This window comes from Salminus brasiliensis, chromosome 2 (genome assembly GCF_030463535.1).
Source record: "Salminus brasiliensis chromosome 2, fSalBra1.hap2, whole genome shotgun sequence".
Classification (NCBI taxonomy): domain Eukaryota; kingdom Metazoa; phylum Chordata; class Actinopteri; order Characiformes; family Bryconidae; genus Salminus; species Salminus brasiliensis.
Window position 1 is genome coordinate 51,412,520 of NC_132879.1, and position 18,531 is coordinate 51,431,050.

The 18,531-nt window shown below is 41.8% G+C and overlaps 1 protein-coding gene across 1 annotated transcript; it reads right to left on the reverse strand.

The window, feature by feature from the left end:
* Positions 1–4,922: 4,922 nt before the first annotated feature.
* On the reverse strand, positions 4,923–16,717 carry dera (deoxyribose-phosphate aldolase (putative)). Its single transcript, XM_072673101.1, has 9 exons — positions 16,580–16,717; positions 14,360–14,457; positions 14,116–14,263; positions 13,067–13,162; positions 12,834–12,968; positions 11,731–11,859; positions 8,362–8,474; positions 7,466–7,615; positions 4,923–5,330 (listed from the first exon to the last, which is right to left on the reverse strand). The coding sequence occupies exons 1-9, from the start codon at positions 16,608–16,610 to the stop codon at positions 5,274–5,276; spliced, it is 957 nt and encodes a 318-aa protein (XP_072529202.1). The 5' UTR covers positions 16,611–16,717; the 3' UTR covers positions 4,923–5,273.
* Between the last annotated feature and the right edge of the window lie 1,814 nt (positions 16,718–18,531).

Below are 18,531 nucleotides of genomic sequence, written 5' to 3' on the forward strand. Positions count from 1 at the left end.
CCAGGGCCTAATGGATAATAAATACTCCTCCGATCTGTCAATGACAAATAATTTATCTGCCGCAGATTTGAGAGGAACCGAAGTTAATTAGCTTTTATCCTTAATTTGCGGCCGTTGAGCTTGACGAGGGCAGCTGCAGCTGGCTCTGAAGAAAGACTTCAGAGCCAGGTGAGTTCCTGAGCAGGGGGTTTGATCTCGAATACATGTATTCCATCTCTTCTCTGTCACTGGGGATCTCTGTGCCAAGGTCAGCGCTCAAAGACAAGCAGGCACGGCGGGAGCCGCTCGGCGGCGAGCCGTCGCACATGCCCGCTTCGGCCCTTTTCTTTTGCGCGCATCACGGCAGCATCAGAAGGCCTAGACTGACACTAGTGAAGTCCCTGGGTAGCAGCCATCACTACCTGTTTCACCGTCTCGCCGAGAAGCAAGCGCAGCTTTTAATTGCATCATTAATATCGTTACAGCTGGAGAGCCAATTAAATCCTCCCCTCTTCCCCTGGTTCCTGCATTGTGTGGGTTAGAGAAAGGGAAGGGCAGTGTGCGACCTTACTGCAAAGGTATAGTCCACAAAGGCCGAGGCTAAGGTCACGATTTCATTGACAGGTTTTTCTTCTGGGAGAAGATGGTCAGCAGAGCAGATTTCTGACCTACTCTTATTGTCGGTTTTCTTTCTAAATGTCCAGGATGCCTCAATCCATCTCCCCCATGTTTTTTTGGTCTTTTTCATGTGTGAGTGGTGTTGTTTTGCAGCTTTCTTGCTAAGACAGTGTTCCCCAGGCAGAATGAACTGTGCTAGGCCATATACGGGCATAAGCCTGGCAGCTCTGCATTTTGGAAAAGTTGGCCACAAGGCCTGTCTGGTTTCCTGAATACTCTTGGCTCCAGTCATGAGCTTAGCTCCTGCGGTTGAGCCAGAACGTCAGCTAGCACAGACCTCAAACAAAGCAAAGACGCTTTCAGAATCAGATCCTGATTCTTTTAGGGCCTCGACTCGGCTGGGATTTATTATGTCTCATACATAAGTTAGGTGACTCCCATCGATTTTGTGTCTGTTAATAAGGGCAAATATTAAGCCAATTGACAAATATACCGGCAACATAATGCCAGCGATTGCATTCTGATTTCTGAGATCTTGCTCTGGTTGTCTTGGCCTGTTTTCTCGTGTTTGGTCAAATCAAGGCCACCTGTTTAGTCGGCAAACTAGCATGTGTCAAAACAAATGCGTCAAAGTCTGACGCCTACTGTCAGGATGTATTGTCAAACACGTCACCAATTATGCGCAGTTTCCGAGGCTGTCGTCGTTTTTGAAGAGCTCTCGTGACATTTTTTCGCTGCATTTCGTTTCACGCATTTGTCATTTTGCACTATTTATCAAAGTCCTTTGCTATTTTAATAACTTGGCCCCACCAAGCTAGCCTGTCAGCAGAAAGGGATGAAAACCTCCCAAGAACACACCAGTACCACCACTACCACATTTTTCACACTGTGTCCCCAGTCTGAAATATTGCCTTATCTTTCTTTCAAGCATCTCAGCGCTGCTGGACTTATTTCCAAACATATGTGTTAAATATAAGATATGTGTGGCCTATCAGTCACATAATGGGCCATAGTAGATCAGCACGAGAAGGGATAAAGTACCCACTGGGCTGGATAATTGATGAACAGTCTACACCTTACATACCGCCCCCACCCACCCACGACTTCTAACCCAACAAATGACAAATCCAGGCCCTGGCCTGTAATGAGTGTAGTTGACATGTGACTAGCGTACCATTACAAACAGCTTTTTGGTGTGCAAACACCTCCCGGACTACGCCATTTTTCACATCCACTCCCCGGATAAAAAGGAAAAAAAAAAACGTTGATGAATAAAACAACAGAAAAGCAATCAGTCTGAGCAAAGGGATGTGTCAGGGAGTGAGTGAGAGCAACTCTGGCCAGTTGACAGATTCAGACACTCTGTTAAAAGGACCATGGCGCTGCCCAGTTCTTTGTCATTATATGCTACGTTAAGGCACGTGCCCGTACGTATAGCAGCCACCTAGTTTCTTCTTGCCTAACTGGATCAAATTAGTAACTCCAGACTCTAGGTGTTCCAGACCCTCACATGCTCTCTATTATATGCAAGATTTGATGGGATTTGAGATAGGGTGTCCTGAATGATACTCAAGCATCTCGTAAAACCCTCACCTAATCATAGTCTACATCATATACAAAACAGTTGCCTGCAAGATTTAGGATTTTGTCAGGTTGTGTGTCAAACGAAATGAGTTACGTCAAATGCGAAATTGTGCCCCAAGCATCCGAGCGCCTCCATATTCTAATGAATAATTCAGCTGTAATTCAGCTATTCCCTATGGCATCTGTTTCCTGGAAGCTTAATTAATTTACATTTCATTCACTGTGTGACCCCATAATCAAATCAGACTTATATGACAAATGAATATATCCATGGAAGCATCAATCTCAAAGTCCTTCTGAGGAGGAAAAAATATGTATATCATTTGGTTTTAGGCTTTTGCTCTCATTTGGGGCAGCACTCGAGCACATACTCCAACCTATAGGCTGACTTTTGCTTATTATACAGCAAATGTGACTGGAGAGCGTCCTCAGCTTGTTCAAAACTGCAAAGCTCAGAGCACTGAGAGCCGTAAGGACAGCGAGAGAAAGAGAGAGAGAGAGTGCAGAAGGAGTGCTCTCCGTGGAGGGTGGAATCAATCTGGAGGCCAACTCAATCCTTCAGTCTTATCTGGCGCAGTGGTGCAGGCCGCGGGTCCAGATTGCAGATGATCTACATGCCTTTATGTAAGTGGAGCTAATCTGTCAAGGCCTCGGGGAGGTGGAGAGAGCCACACAGAGCCACGATGCTTCATCACTCTCCCTCAGCCCTTCCGCTACAGGCTTATACACTATACCACAGCAGCTATTCCTAATCAAACACATCCACACAGCTGCTGTCCGACGTGTATCACTGATCAACGCATACAGTGGAAACCTCATCCTAAAATCCTACAGCACTGTGCAAAGTTTTAAGCTGGGAAAAGTTAGAAAACTGTTTTTGAGTCACCAGAATTCATCCAGATCGACTAGAAGGAGAATAACAACCTTTTTTAATTAGTTCTTATAGTCAATATGGATCAATTCTGTTGATATTTTTTGTGGGCGGCTGCCATTTTCAAATAGGAGTAATGAGTTTGGTGTGACCGGAAAAATAAATCTCAGTACAGTGAAGCAAAAAGGAACTATGTAAGATGGTGAGAACAACACAGGTTTGGTCCCTTTTCTTCACCTGGGTCCACATCTGCATTGCATGCAGCGGTTCAGTTCTACCAGCGGCTCAGCTGATCTTATTTAGTAAAGGAATGATTAGGTATTGGTAGCTTGTTGACATTTATACAGTCATCAAAAATGTACTACTTTCTGGTCAAAATCTAATGTGCCAGTGTCTGAGACAGTTACTCAGGATAAGCTTTTCCCCCCCAAAAAAAAAACAAAAAAAATACCTTGATTTTAGAAGGAAACACTAATGAGCAGGTGTCCCGATACTTTTGTCAGGAGTCCCGATACTTATAGTGTGTTAATGTTGCTCAACAATATTTTCGCAAAACCCATAAATGGTTAGGCTGTGCCCTGCTCCCCCTACTGGCCAGATAAATAGTTTTGAGTGCAGGTTTCTCAGGTAGCCTTACAGTACATGCCTGTTCCCAAAGTATCATTTAGCCTACAACTATTGCCACTATAAAACCTATATCTGCACATGCTGAGGAGACTGCATATTAGGGTGTGTGAATGACAAATGTGCAGAGGGTTGCTTAGTGAGGAGTGTGTGGCATAGGAAAGAGTCAGCTAGAGAATTTTCTGTATAGTGCATATACTGCTCTGGATGAGGTTGTCAACATTTGGAAGGTTGCAGCCCATCGCTATGTGATAGAGGAGAAAGTCTTCACTGTCACCGATTGAGGCGGAGTTACAGAAGCAGCAGAACTGACTGTTCGACCTCAAAGGGGCGCACCAGCCAGGGCTAAAATGTAAAATGGCTTTTCTTGGACACGCACCTCATTCGAACATAATGCAACATTGGAAAATGCAAGATTTAGAGACAAACATAAAGATCTTTAGTGTTTACTCCCTCTTTAAATCTTGGCCCAACAGGCCCAATTATGCTGAATATCAATAAACTCACCATTCACTTCATCTCCTTCCTGTTGTGAACCCTCAAAGTAAGAGACACAGCGGTAACAGCTTTCCTTAAGCTGTCATTTATCCATCTTTAGCGTTTAATTACATTCATTTTGGAGATGCTCCACGCTTTCACATGCCACCTCATGGCCTTTTTAGAAGCTAATGCCAGTTTTCGAACAGTGCCTATTAGACAGCGTTTCAGTGGGAATTCAGCCCTTATTATTCCTCTGGTTTCTCGGGTCCCGCTGGCCTAAATCTGCTTCCATTTTCCTGAAGTTTCGCCTCAGTTCAACCCTTCTCCCAGCTCATTCTCCATTCTACAATTAATTCACTCATTTATCCTCTGTTCCAGTCAAGGGCACGGCCAGAGATCTCTTAATTAAAGAAGAAAGGAGGAAGAGAAGAAGAAAGTTCCTCTGTCTTCAAATGAAGCCCAAATTGGCGCGCGGCTCGATCTGATCATTTAAACTCACTTAACCCCCCTTAATTAATCCCCAACACACACTTCACACGTTCAGTGCAGAGTTAATGAAATTAGTGCAGCCTAAGTCAAATAATATATTCCTCCGACAGTGATGCTGCGACCCCAAGTGCAGCTTAAAAGATGCTTAAGGAGGTTAGCTGTAGCTGGGAGTTGGACGATCGAGGCAGAGGAGGGTGATGCAAGGTGTAAGGAGATAAAGTGTGGGGGGGAGTAAAAGAGAAAAGTGATCTGGTGAATGGAAATCTGAAAAACTGGCTGTGAGATTTTCCAATTTAATTGGATTCAGTTCTGTTGTGATCTTCTACCACCACATTCTAGCACATGGTACATTTACTATATTAGGACAATTATATTACTGTGTATTTAGCTGAAATGGGTGAACAACAACACCCGCTTACAAAATCAGGGCACAGAGAGTAGGAGGTAGTGACCAATAAACCAGCTGCATGTTTGCAGAGCACGTCTGCAGGCAGCAGGCCAGTGTCCTGAAGGCTGGTGAGGAAATAACTTGTCAGGTGTAGATTTTTTCGGCCATGTGATCTGTGGGCTGATTTGAACAATTCATGGCATGGATCTCAGTAGGCCACATGGACAAGATCCTGTGTAATCAGGCCATCGGGAGCTCGTGATAGGCTGCATAACGTCCAGTCACATAGTGGTAAATCTGTGAAAACAGTAAATTTAACATTAAACCAACAAAGACTTGTCTTGGAATCTGCATAAATAGGTTAATTCACCTGGAAACACGGAAGAATTAAACAAGAGAAGAACAGCTATTCCACTGGTTCAGCTATAGAAGCATCTCCAAGTATTCCCTTTGTATCTCCCCTGTTATTCAGAAACTACTGTCCGCCAGTTTTGGAGAAAGTTGAATTTTGTATGCCACTTCTCAAATAAGACAGATGCATCACTGTTATTGGTAGAGAGCTTTAAACAGACAGGCAGCTCAAATCAGATTTTTCAGCATATCCGGGTTAAGCAGGGCAGATTTTCTGTATCTGAAGTCTGAACAGGACAAAAAGCCACATGAAATCTCACTTCTCACTCCAATTCATATTTGAGTGTTAGGTGTGAGGTTTGAGAAGTCAGAATTTCTAAAGCCTGGAAATGTGACACAGTTAACAGCGCCTAATTACAATTGGTGACCCGCCTTGAAACCTTTATTTTAATATTTTATTTTATTCTTAATCATTTTATAAAACTTTCATTTTCTAAAAACGTTAAAGATGACACATTTATTTAATATGTTTAGTCAGACTAATTAAAAAAATGATACATATATATAATATATATATAATTATAGCACAAGTTTGGGGACCCTGCATGATCAGTATTACAGCTCTTTTATTTTTGCAGCAGCAGCAGCTAAGAGTCTTTGGAGGATTACGTTTGGAGGAGTGTTTGGAGGATTTCACCCTTTCTTCTTTGTTACTTCATCCTTTGATAATTATCCACATATTACTAATGACATTTACATTGGGGGATTGTGAGGACCATGGCAAAACCTTCAGCTTGTGCCTCTTTTGCGTTCTTCTCTCTACCAGGGAACCTTTTCTCAATGCAACTGGATGTAACACAAGCAGCAAAGCAATCAAACCACCCCTTCCAAACATAGCTCTGCTCACTGCAGCAAATCAGGAAAACACAAAAACACATCAATCTGCATGGTTTTAGGCTGGTTTAGATGTTCTTTTAAAAAACATCTGACACTGAATTTTGTGGTGACACAGGAAAGGTCCATCAGGATCATAATGGTGCAGGTGCCCCTGCACAGCAGAACAGTGCACCTCTACCTTCCTGAAAGTCCTCTGCAGTCAGACAGAGCTTCTGATTTGGCCTCAAAATTTTGCATGGTCCTTCTTTATTTTTGTACGGAACAATAATCCACTGATTTTACTTAAAAAGTTTAAACTATATATAATCTTTAACCTTTTGCCTGGAGATCAGATGATCTACCCACTTTCCACAGTAATAGAAGTTTTGACCAGGAAGGCTGAAACATACTTTTACCCAGTACTAAAACTACCCCTGTCGCCAGGTATAATGAAAATATATGAAAAAAAAAAATCACAAACCATTGCCTTGACATGTGAGAACAGTTAATCTGAGCATTCATGAGAGCAAATTCCCATAAGCCTTTAGTTCCTATGGCGGTGAGTCTCTAGTCTGCTATTCCAACTCAATCACAACTCAATAGAACTTGAAACTGACCTCATACTTGGTCTTCTTTTCAGTCTGTAATTCTTGCTCGTGTTTCCTTTCCTCTCCTTTTCACACTTCTGTACCTTATTTATCTGCATTATATCTGACTAGACTAGACTTTATGCATGTGTTCTATTACTTCAGGTGAATATGATGACTTGCGACCTTAAGGATATTTTACACTGATGAATTCAGTGGAATAATGGTGGTAAACGAAGCAGTTATAAGCAAATTATCTTTTAACGACCAACACATGGCCCCATTTTCCATATTAAGCAGCAGGCCGTCTTAAAAGTCTTTTTTCCTGCATTCATAATAGCTATGTCTGAAATCCAGTTGATTTTATTGCATCCTTGAGGCTGCCTAAGCACTGGGAGAAAACACATTAAAAGATCAGCTCCAGCAAGCACTGAAAAACTTAGTCGAAACCGAATACCTCACTGCCACCCAGATGAGCCTAGGTGCACTGAAGCCAATGCGAGGCAGCAGAGCTCCTAGGCTTCTATTCTGAGCTGTAATGGCCACTTATTATCAGCCTCGCTATACATAAAGGCCATAATGGAGCGGCGTGCGGTGGTTTTGGAGCGGAGCACCCACCTGCCGTTCGATGTCAGCGAGCAGGCTGCTGGCTCCCAGGCGGAACAGGTGAGGAGTCAGCCACTCGTTGCCAAGCTCTTCCTTCATCAGGGCCAGCCACACTATGGCCTCCTGCGCCGTCCGAATTCCCCCTGCTGGCTTAAAACCCACCTGCAACAGTCGCATGCACGTACAGACATGTAAGTAAAATGTTCAGAATAATTTCTTCTTTATTTATTTATTTATTTATTTGTATTTTAAAATAAAAATAAATAAAAAACATTTGATAACAAGCAAGGATCTTTATGATCCACAGCGCTCTTCAAAGAACCAATTAAAGAGTGAAAATTCAAATATTAGGAGGTAATAATTTAAAGGAGGTAGTTTTTTAAAATATTGATTATTTCAGGATTTTACTAAGAATAAGAAGTTGTTATTTATATATATAAACACAAAGTATTTGGACATTTGTGACCAAATTCCTTAAGTACATTTTGTGTAATTGTGTATTGTGTAAATTCCTTAAGTGCACTATAGTATGAAACCAAGTGTCATTTTTCTTATTAAAATGGATGATTCTGTTGATTTTTAATTAATTTAAGCAATTATTTTAGCAATTTCTGAAGGTTTGCACTTCAGAGTCCATGATCCCATCTCATACGACCCCTCTGTAAGATAAACAGCCCCTTTGAACTTCTCACCTCAGTGAACAATACTGGAAACAGTTCTACAGTGTACGTAAGGTAATACTGATGGTCGTGTGTGTATCTCAGTGAAGCAGCACCCTGCTGTTATGTGGTGTTTTCAGCTGAGCAGGATCAGTTAGAGATTTCTGAAGCCTGCTATGGTTGAAGGGTGAATGTTTGACAGGGCTAGTTAAAGATGCTCTAAAGGGGATGGGTTAGCGGAGATTCTACCTTGTGGCCTGTCCTCAAGTAGTAGTCGCGGATTGCCCGTACCATTACTATGGCAACAGGGTAGGTGGCATTGACGGGCTCCTTGCCAGTTGAAGTTTTGATGAAGTCAGATCCTGGTGGTCAAGAAGACACAAGTGAGGTTTGCATTGTGATACTGTATCTTTATGTCGGATATATACTACAGTTCAAGCGTTATTATATTAATGATTAGTACATTTAACAATTTCATTTTTTAATTCAAATTATAATTTACACATAGCAGACTGAAATATTGCAACCTAAATATCTAAAGGTGTTCATACTATTTTTATGTAATATTTAAAATATTTTGGAAAAAAGAATATCAAGTTGTTTGCCTTGAGACTTGATGTCTACTTTTGAAATATAAATTCTGGACATTCATGTTTGATTAATTCTTTTTGTTATGCAGCTTTCCTAGTTATTACAGAATCAGCTACAGCTGGACTATCCGCTATCACTCATTCCGGACACTCTTAATATTTCCTATATTTTCACAGCTTCCAACAATTTGTTTGAAACCTGTAATAATGATGAGATATTAGATGTAAGATAATACAATTGCAGAAAGACAAAAATATGAAAATATATTTCTAAAAATGAAAAAAAAAATGATTAAATGAATAAAACCTTTATACGCTTCATATAATAATAAATACACATAATTTTGTAGATGTACCTTCAACTATTGGAAATAGTAAATGTGCACAGTGTACATACAGTATGCAAACACTGTGGCTTTGCATAACTTTAGTATATTGTTATGCAGTATTATTTTTTTATTTTGTTTTACATAATTTAAATCTAGCTAGAAATTCATGATAAATGGACCAACAGAAATGCTCCAAAATTACTGAGTATAATCTTTTTCACATTGACTTCCATTTAAAAGCTTTTTTTCTTTCTCCAGTAAAGCTGCTACTTTGGTAATATGAGGTTTTTTGTGTAACATTGAATCTTTGTTTACATGCATTTGCTACAGAAGCCCTAAAGTGCCATGAATCCACATCTTTAATTCACTTGTTGTTCCCCATATAACGAGTTAATTACCATTCCTTAATTGTTTTCTCAAGATCTTAAGTTACGTAAGTCAGTATCACAGGGTGTGACTTTATTAACTTGAGAAAATCAAAGCCAATCCACTGTTCTTTAGGACTTCAGTCATTTGTAAGCATATTGGCTCTATATAACACTGATTCCAAACCTATGAACTTTCCAAAACTTTTACTGTACATACAGTGCGCTATGCTGATCTGCACATAGAAGCTCTGGAGTCTGGATGAACCTGTTACAGCCAATAAGAGCTCAAAGCTTCTGTATTTACAGAGCTGGTCTAGTTAGGTTACTGGGGTTCATCCGGGTGCCTTATAAAGAGAGACAGGGCCAGAAACAGCACTTCTATTCCAAGGCACTTGGCTGGTCTGGGCGCAGAACTCAAATGAGCTACAGAAATAGAAGATCCTGATGTGAAGATGCACATTTTTAGAACACGCTTCCATCGGGGGCGCTTTTTCGCGGAGCCGTTGGGTTTCTAGACCCGGACAGGGCATTAGTCCTGAGAGCACACGAGGCCAGACAAGAACATATGCTCCCGTCGGTGGAGCGCAGAGGGGTGTGAGTGCGTTCATCAATAAGAACGCTCATTTTTCCCCTTCCTCTCTTTCGCAGCCTATTATGGTTTATCAGCGTTCCGATAAAAATAGAAGATAAAATGACGTTTTTAATGGATGAACCACAAACTGTGGACCGGTTTTGAAACCCCGGACCCCTCCCTCCCTCCCTCCCTCCCTCCCTCCACTGCTCCCCACACCCCCCACACCATCCACCCTCCTGCCATGCCGTATGTCTAATGACTGTTCATTACCGAAACAGGACAAGATGAACATTTTCCAGTCCATTAAAGATATGTTCTATGTGTTTTTCCAATCTTTTTTTCCCCCCCTCACCCCCTCCTTCTCTCCCTCCTCTACTTCCTCCTTACTCTCTCCCCTCTTTCACTCTCTCGCTTCCCCCTCTCTCCCTCAAACTGGCATAATCCTTGAGATTCGTTCTGGGGAGTCTTAATTACACCATAATGGATAACGGTTATTAAACGCGGCCGACAGTAATGAAGCTCTATTCATTTGCGGCGGTGCGGGGGTACACTGCCGGCGAGCGAGGGAGTAAAATAGCCTCGGCGTCGCAGATTAATAGGTGAAATTATCATTCAATTTCAGAAACCTCATACGCAATTCATAGGAACAAGGGGAGATTAAGGAGTGAGCGCAGCGACAAAAGCAATGCATTTTAATAATGATCCCTATCGGCGCCGCTGACAATTGGGTACAGTAATCGGCTTAACACGCGATGGCTATTTAAGCACACAGTCGCTGGCTCGTTCTGTGTGCTATTGAGTGTGTGTGTGTGTGTGTGTGTGTGTACTGGGCATTATGGTTGGCCATCTGGTAAAAAAGGGTGGTGAAGCAACAGTTGAGCAACAGCACCATGCAGTGGGCAGCATGACTCATTGCGCAAATGCTGAAAGACGCTATTAGATGGTTTGTCGAGTGCACACTGTAAAGTACTTGGAGGAGGGGGGGGTCCACCCTTCATTTATGGCCCTTTATTAAGTTATTGATTTTTCAGGAGACAGATAACTATTAAGATTCTGATAATTATATGATTTTCAAATCTGGATTTTCCAAAAATATATAAAAAAAATATAATTGATAAATAAATAACCCCAGAGTCCAGACCTCAACATCATTCGGTGCTCTGGGTGACTCTGAAAGGTAAGAAGCAGAAGCAGAAAATGCCCCAGCTTCTAACACTGAACTTTGGTGTGGGACTATCTCCCTGCAGGTTTCTGTAGAAGCACTGAAAGTGAGCCTCCTCCTAATCCTAATCACTAGAAGCTGCAATAAAGGTAAAGGGTGGATTCACTAAATACTAAGAGCATTAATTCTACATATAGTTGATTCTGTGTATTTCCATTAAGCACATGAACCTAAGTTTTTAATAACTTGTACTTTACAGCTCTCCTGACTGGAAATAAAGCAATGACAGTGTACTCTGAAATTGTCAGTTTTCCAACATTTTCATTTGAAGGAACTGAAATGTGAAATATACTGATGCACAGGTGTATGAAAGAATAAGCCTGATGCACACACAGTACTGTGTGAACATTTTAGGCGTCTAAGCTCATTATTGAAAAGCATTTAACTCAGCAATAAGACTTTTTACTAAAGAATCATGTGAGCTAGTTCGAAGAAGAAAGCTTGAAAAAATATTAAACTCTTCATCAGAGATGAAGATTTACAGCAGAGAAGATGCCTATAGGCCTTTATTGGTGAAAAAGATCCAGTCCTTTACCTGCCATCATGGACACCAGACTGGCCTTGTAGACGTTGGTGAAGGTGCCCAGCTCTCCTACTGCCAGGATGGTCTTCATGTGGGCATCCCCGCATGCCTCTCGAAACTGACGGACTTCATCATACAAGGCTGTGGAGTGAAAGAAGGCAAGCAGGCCCATAAAAAATAAAACCCATAGCAAGTCTACACTGACTGGATTTTTCCAGGCCTGGTATAAAATAACTGAAATATGCCTTAATTTCAGGGATGGAGACTTTTTAGTTTGGCTATAGAGTCTTAATTTCTTAACAAACTATCTGGAAGGTGCGATGCAACCAATATGGGCCTGATTTCCCAAAAGCAAGAGTGATGGAGAGAGCGTTCAGTGTGATGCTCATCTAGGAATTCTTTGTGCTAAGATGCTTGTGTTTACTGCTTTTTTGCAGGTTACTTTATAAAAAAAAAGCAAGGCTTGAAATTAAGTGTAATCAAGAATTGGACACAGATCTTGCTCGACAGATGTCTGCTCACTCTTGTTCTGTAATAAACTTTGATAATTACTATTAGATTCGCAGGAGCAGCTTGCAAGAGAGAGATGGGTGCAGGGGAGGGATGGGTGCAGGGGAGGAATGGGTGCAGGGGAGGGATGGGTGCAGGGGAGGGATGGGTGCAAGGGGAGGGATGGGTGCAAGGGGAGGGATGGGTGCAGGGGAGGGATGGGTGCAGGGGAGGGATGGGTGCAAGGGGAGGGATGGGTGCAAGGGGAGGGATGGGTGCAGGGGAGGGATGGGTGCAGGGGAGGGATGGGTGCAGGGGAGGGATGGGTGGGCGATGGTTGAAGGGTTAGGGATAGATGTAGATGATGTTTTTACAGTTGTAACTTTTGTGGCTTTAAAAAGGTTCAGAATTAAAAGTATTGGAGATTTTATTCTATGCTGAACACAACACTAAGATTTTAACCTGACTGAACTGATGGCTTAGCAAAGCCATGTTCACACAGGGTTAAGTATAGAACAGAGAAATGATAAAAGCATTGACACGATATTCACAGTGGACTACTCTAGCAAGAACATGTGGTTTACCGACTGTGCATAAAGATGAAAATACAAATCTGAAATACACACCTGCCCACTGCCCAGTCAAAGCCAATGTCCGATTAATAACAATGTCAATTTCGGTGGCTCCATCCTGCACAGCCATGCGGACCTCCTCTAGACGCGTCTTCAGTGGAGTCTGACCAGCAGGGAACCCGGTAGCCACTGGAATAAAAAATGGGATGTGCGAAAGCTACACTCAAGGCTGAGTCTTTAGTGAGATGCATTCTTAGGAACGTACAGGAATGCTACAGAAACCTCACCTGAGGCTACAGGTAAGCTGGAGTTGGCCGCTTTCAGAGATTTGACAGCATCAGCCACACGAGACGGGTAGACGCACACTGCAGCCGTTGAAATACCTTTAAATGCACACATGTATGCAGGTGTTACATCAGGCAGAGCTCAGAGCATTGTTCATGTTGATGTTAGAACATGTGAGGTCTTCAGGCTATTGTGTTACACAGTTGTTGTGTAAAATGGCTAAAATACGGCTCATGCTGGTCGCTCGTAGTGTTTATCAGGCACTTATTCATACAGTTTTGCCTCCCTCTTGTGGGGAACAGTATAGTTGCACAGAAAATGTGATGACAAGATACAGTATGATCACAGTAAGCTGGTACTGAGCAAAACATGTCTTGCTGTATTAGTGTCCTTCTCCAATGAAGAAGACCAGTGATCTCCAACCCTGTTCCTGGAGAGCCTCCTTGCCACAACCTTTGGATCCAAACCCTAATCTACCACACCTGATCCAAGTCCTGGATTGGCTGAAACGAAACCTGCTGGAAGGTGGCTTTCCAGGAAGAGGATGGAGGAGGGTGGCTCTCCAGGAGGAGAGTGGAGGACCACTTACAAACTCAATAATTTAAGCAATTATATATACTTTCATTAAACAATAATTAAATATGACATCAGTATTTGTATAATTATTACTAATGCACTCGTACCAGCGCACACTAACACACTACCACCATGTCAGAGTCACTGCTATGCTGAGAATGACCCACCACCCAAATACTACCTGCTCTGTGGGGGTCCTGTGGGGTTCTGACATTGAAGAACAGGGTGAAAGGAGGCTCGCAGAGTATGTAGAGAAACAGATGGACTACAGTCACACTGAGGTGTTAATGAATTGACTGGTTTACGTACTCTAATTTTTGACCTTTCTTATTTATCTTTCTTACATCCCTTACTCTTTGTTCCACCAATCATATTCCACATCTCCACCAGATCCAGATCCACAGTGGTTTCAATGGTTTCACGCAAGGAAACTAAGTTAGCATATAAGATAAAGATAAACAGAGAAGTGAGGGACCTTTATTGTGCATGTCCATGCTTTTCAGCAGGTCTTGGCGGACCGGCTGGATGGCCTTCATACATAGCCGGTGAACGTTAGATGGCGTGTCGTCACCAGAAAGGGTTGTGAGGTCAATGCACGTCACAGCCTTCAGGAGCCAGGCTGCCTGTAAAGTGGAACATCATAGGTCACGAGTCTTCTGAAGAACAAATTCAACTTTGGTAGAGGTAGTGTTTAGCATTAGCATTAGCCTTTAGCCTACCTGCCACTGTTTCTTGGCCACTTTGCATCCCTGGACTTGTTGCGCCCTCTTCAGTACAGCCTGGGTATTAACTCTGACCTTTGATACCCACTCTAGGTCTGTTGAAGACAGAAAACACAGCTTTATGAGATATTATGCAGAGCTCTGTGTGTGTGTGTGTGTGTGTGTGTGTGTGTGTGTGTGTAGTATTCCCAAAATCACTGAAGCATTTTGGTGTGACTAAATCTCAGATTTCAACAGTTTGGTTTAGTGACCTATGTAGTGTAGCACATACCCACTGTCCACTCCTACACTCTACAATAAAAGGGCTCTTTGACTCGCAATGGTATTCGAACCCTTTTGGTGCTGTTTACAAGCATCCACAGAAGGTTTTTACCAGTAACAAGAACCCTTTATCTAGTCGAAGAACCTTATCTGAGCATCATGATTCTTTATAGAACCATTGTCTTCCCTAAAAACCCTTTCAAGAGTCCTTGTACATACAATCATTGGTCACTTTGTGGACCCCCCCTTCTAATGAAGACATTTCAGCTACTTTAATTTGCACTGAGGAATGGTCAAATGTGCGCAGACACACAGCTTGTCTAATTCCTGTAGAGAGGTACTGCCAAAAGAATAGGACTCTCTGGACCAGATAAACATGAATGTGAAAGCACCATGCCTAATGCCAGGTGTGGGCTAGAGGGGTATAACGCCCTCAGCACTGAGCTGTGGAGCAGTGGAACAGAGTGTACTCTGGAATGATGGATAGTTCTTTATTCAATACTTTTGGGGTGAGTTGGGGTGTTGGGGATGAGGTTAGGGTGGTGATCATCCAACATCCCGACCTCACTAACCCTCTTGTTGCTGAATGCTACCACAGCATCCTCACAGCAATGCTCCACAATCTAGTAGAAAGCCTTTCCTTCAATGACTGAGCAGGTGTCCCAATACTTTTGTACATATAGTGTACATTACATGTATACTCAGCACAGTTACAGACTGTAGCTGATCTTTTGGCATCTACAATTTGTTTAGCTACCCTCTATTCCATTAATACTGGACAGTTTCTTACCACAGACTAGACATTATTTGTTGTTGACTAGACATTATTTGGGTGCTCAATTCATTATTTCTCTGAAATAACAAATAATGTATAACTTTATATGTTTACAAAAATCTACATAGGTACTGAGTAACACATACATAACATAAGATAGACATGCAGGGAAACGGTTTAGTTCTCTGCCCTCTTTCTGAAGCTCTGACCTGTTCTGACACCTGAACAGAAGTAAACATACTGTCATATTAAAGTACAAAGCCATCAAATCCATACTTGCCTCCATAACTGAGTAAATGTAACTACCTCCAACCCAGCAGTGTAAAGGATTAGATGATTGCTAACGTAACGTGTGCATGAGAACTGAGTCACAGGGTCCGCCTGATTCCAGTGTCATGTGTAACTTATTAAATGGGGCCCCCACGTGTGTGTCCGAGAGGGAGGAGGATGCATGAACCTTCATGCTATCTGTCTGATGTCTCCTCAATCACATCTTGACTGCTTCATTTCAGAGCCATTGGTCCATAGGTGACATATAGAGGCGAAATAATGAAAATTGAGACACTGTCCAGTAGTAGATCTAACGCCCTCTCTGCTCCAGGGGCTCTGTAACATGAATGACCCTTCACTCTAACCCCCTCCAAACAATCTGGAGTTGGTATGATATTTATATAATACATTTATATAAATATAAAATTATATAATAAAAAGACTGGAGCACTGGAGATCAGCTGCACTTGCTCCTCACATCATTAAATCTTTGCTGACCTCAGTGTAGATCTAACTGTATAAGAATTGTGAATATTTAATTTATTCTAAATAATGATTAATAAGATCTTTATTAGAGATATGGTGTTCTGTAGTACACATCAGCTGTGGACTTTTCCTCATCTTCTTACATCCACTATTACAATTGAATATTCAATATTTTGGAAAGGAAATATTCATATTTTTACCAACTGAGATTTTTTTAGATTGGACTAATCCAGATTATAGTCTGATTATTAATACCATCAGCAAAAACTTTTTGAAATTATTATAAATATGAGCACAAACAGATGAAGTATGACCACAGTAATGTTAAGGGTCTCCTGCTTGTAAAGGCACGTGCACGAGCACACACACAGGCGCGCGCGCATACTGTAATGCAGAAAAGCGAGCAGTGGATCGAAACCTCTTACCTAGGTCCATCCCCGGGTTTCTGCTGGACATCGTGAAGATTAAACCCCGACCAGGGGTAAACAGACCAGGGCAGCTTTATTCAGCCTGACCTGCAGAAGCGAGCTGGGCAGCTCACACAGCGCTGCTTCCGCACTCGTCACGCTCGTCACCGCCGAGCTCTCTGCCTAGACCAATCAGCTCGCAGCTCCGCAGGGGCGGAAAGCCACGTGTTCAACAAGCGGAAAAAAACTGCAGGCTGGTCCTTCTTCTGTACTGGTCACAGGGGTCGTGGGTTCGAGACACTGTCGGGCTCTTAACCCACTTAACCCTCTCTGCTCCAGGGGCAGAGTACCGTGGCTGACCCTGCGCTCTGACCCATCCTCAGCTCTAGCGCCTCTGCTGGCTGGTTGCAGTATGATGTGTAGCTCTGCTCATCCTCATATGTTTCAATGACAAAACAGCCCATTTCCCAGCTCAGTGTCCTCCAGGCTTTCCATCCCCAGTGTCTAATTCCACCAGCTGTTTTTTCTTGTGCTAATATTGGCCCATTTCAAATTTCCCCAATAATCAGTTCACTGATTACTCTGCTCTTAAACGTAGCAATGAAGTGATTGACAGCCAGGGCCTGCATGGCACCCTTAGTTACTCTTAATTACATGTAGTAGCTGAGTTGTAGTGGAACTTACATGAGCTGCAATTTTACTGTAGAACCATTCCACTTACTGGACAAACTGTGAATCCAGTACAGGGGAAATCCCGCCCAGCTCCTGTGCTGTGAGCTCAGTGAAGGCGGTCTGAGACACACTAGGCCCGGGAGAAGAGGGCAGGTCAACCAAATAAGTAGGGGAGTCTGAGAACAGGGCAGATGTTTTCCTATAGTGTTTGGTAGTTGGTACTGTGCTACTAGATAGCTGCTAGGCATTTGCTATGGTAGCCCAGGTAGTTGGTTAGCTAGTGCATTTGTATCATCCTGACATGGGTGCACAAACCTTTGGACACCACAGGAAAAACATTGCTGCACTGAAGCAGTATGGCAAAAAAGCTGCCAAACAAGCAAAAACAGTCAAACAGTCGAGTTAGAACGATATTTATATAACGAGTTATACAGGGGAAAAAATTGGGACTATAAAATATTGTATTATTATTTGTATATATAATAAATGTGTATAAAATTTTAATTAGTAAATAATATAGATATCAAATATAATTATATATATATATATTATATTTATATATATAATATTAATTATATATTATATGTATAAATAAAATATCATTTATATATATAATAAATGTATATAAAAAATCTAATTTGTAAATAATATATATGAAATATAATTTAACCTTTAATCATGGCTTTAAGAAATGTATTAAGCAAAGAAGAAACAAACACATGTAAAGGTCAACAATCTTTACTTTTGAGTGCAAACATGCATGTATTCATGATTTCCTGACTAAGTTCCTTCTCTAGTCTGGTGTGGCTTTCCCCCTTTTACAATCCATGGAAAAAGTCCTAGGGCAGCTCCACCTTCTAAAACACTGAATATCACAGTATTCTAAATTACTGAATAGGGCTACTGACAGGGATTACATGATTGCAGCACATTTCCAGTGATGACACTTACATTGCATTTTCCAAGGCCCTGATTATGCATCTTAAATCTGAGTAAATATATTTAAACATTTATGGACAGTTCCATAATTCATTATTTTAACCCCCCTCACCTCTGTTTATGTAACAGCACAGAGAAAGAACGGACAAACAAAATATATGTATTCATGAAAAGGCTGTATAAGTGCACGTCAAGCTAAGAAATCACATGCTGTGAAAAGTCCAGATGATAATAAAGGCATATAGAACTTTTTTTTAATAAAAAAAATATTAATGAAGGCTCTCTGCTTCTGCATTCCCCAAATATTTCCCCAAGCCCACTGCTCATCGTTCACTGGTGCTGGCAGTTGTGTATCCATG

Excerpts from the sequence above, each read along its gene's own strand:
- dera (XM_072673101.1), bottom strand. The coding sequence starts at position 16,610 with ATGTCCAGCAGAAACCCGGGGATGGACCTAG. Across the intron at positions 7,616-8,361 it reads ACTTGAGGACAGGCCACAAG|GTGGGTTTTAAGCCAGCAGG; the intron begins GTAGAATCTCCG and ends CGACTGTTGCAG. Across the intron at positions 5,331-7,465 it reads TCGCTGACATCGAACGGCAG|ATTTACCACTATGTGACTGG; the intron begins GTGGGTGCTCCG and ends CTGTTTTCACAG.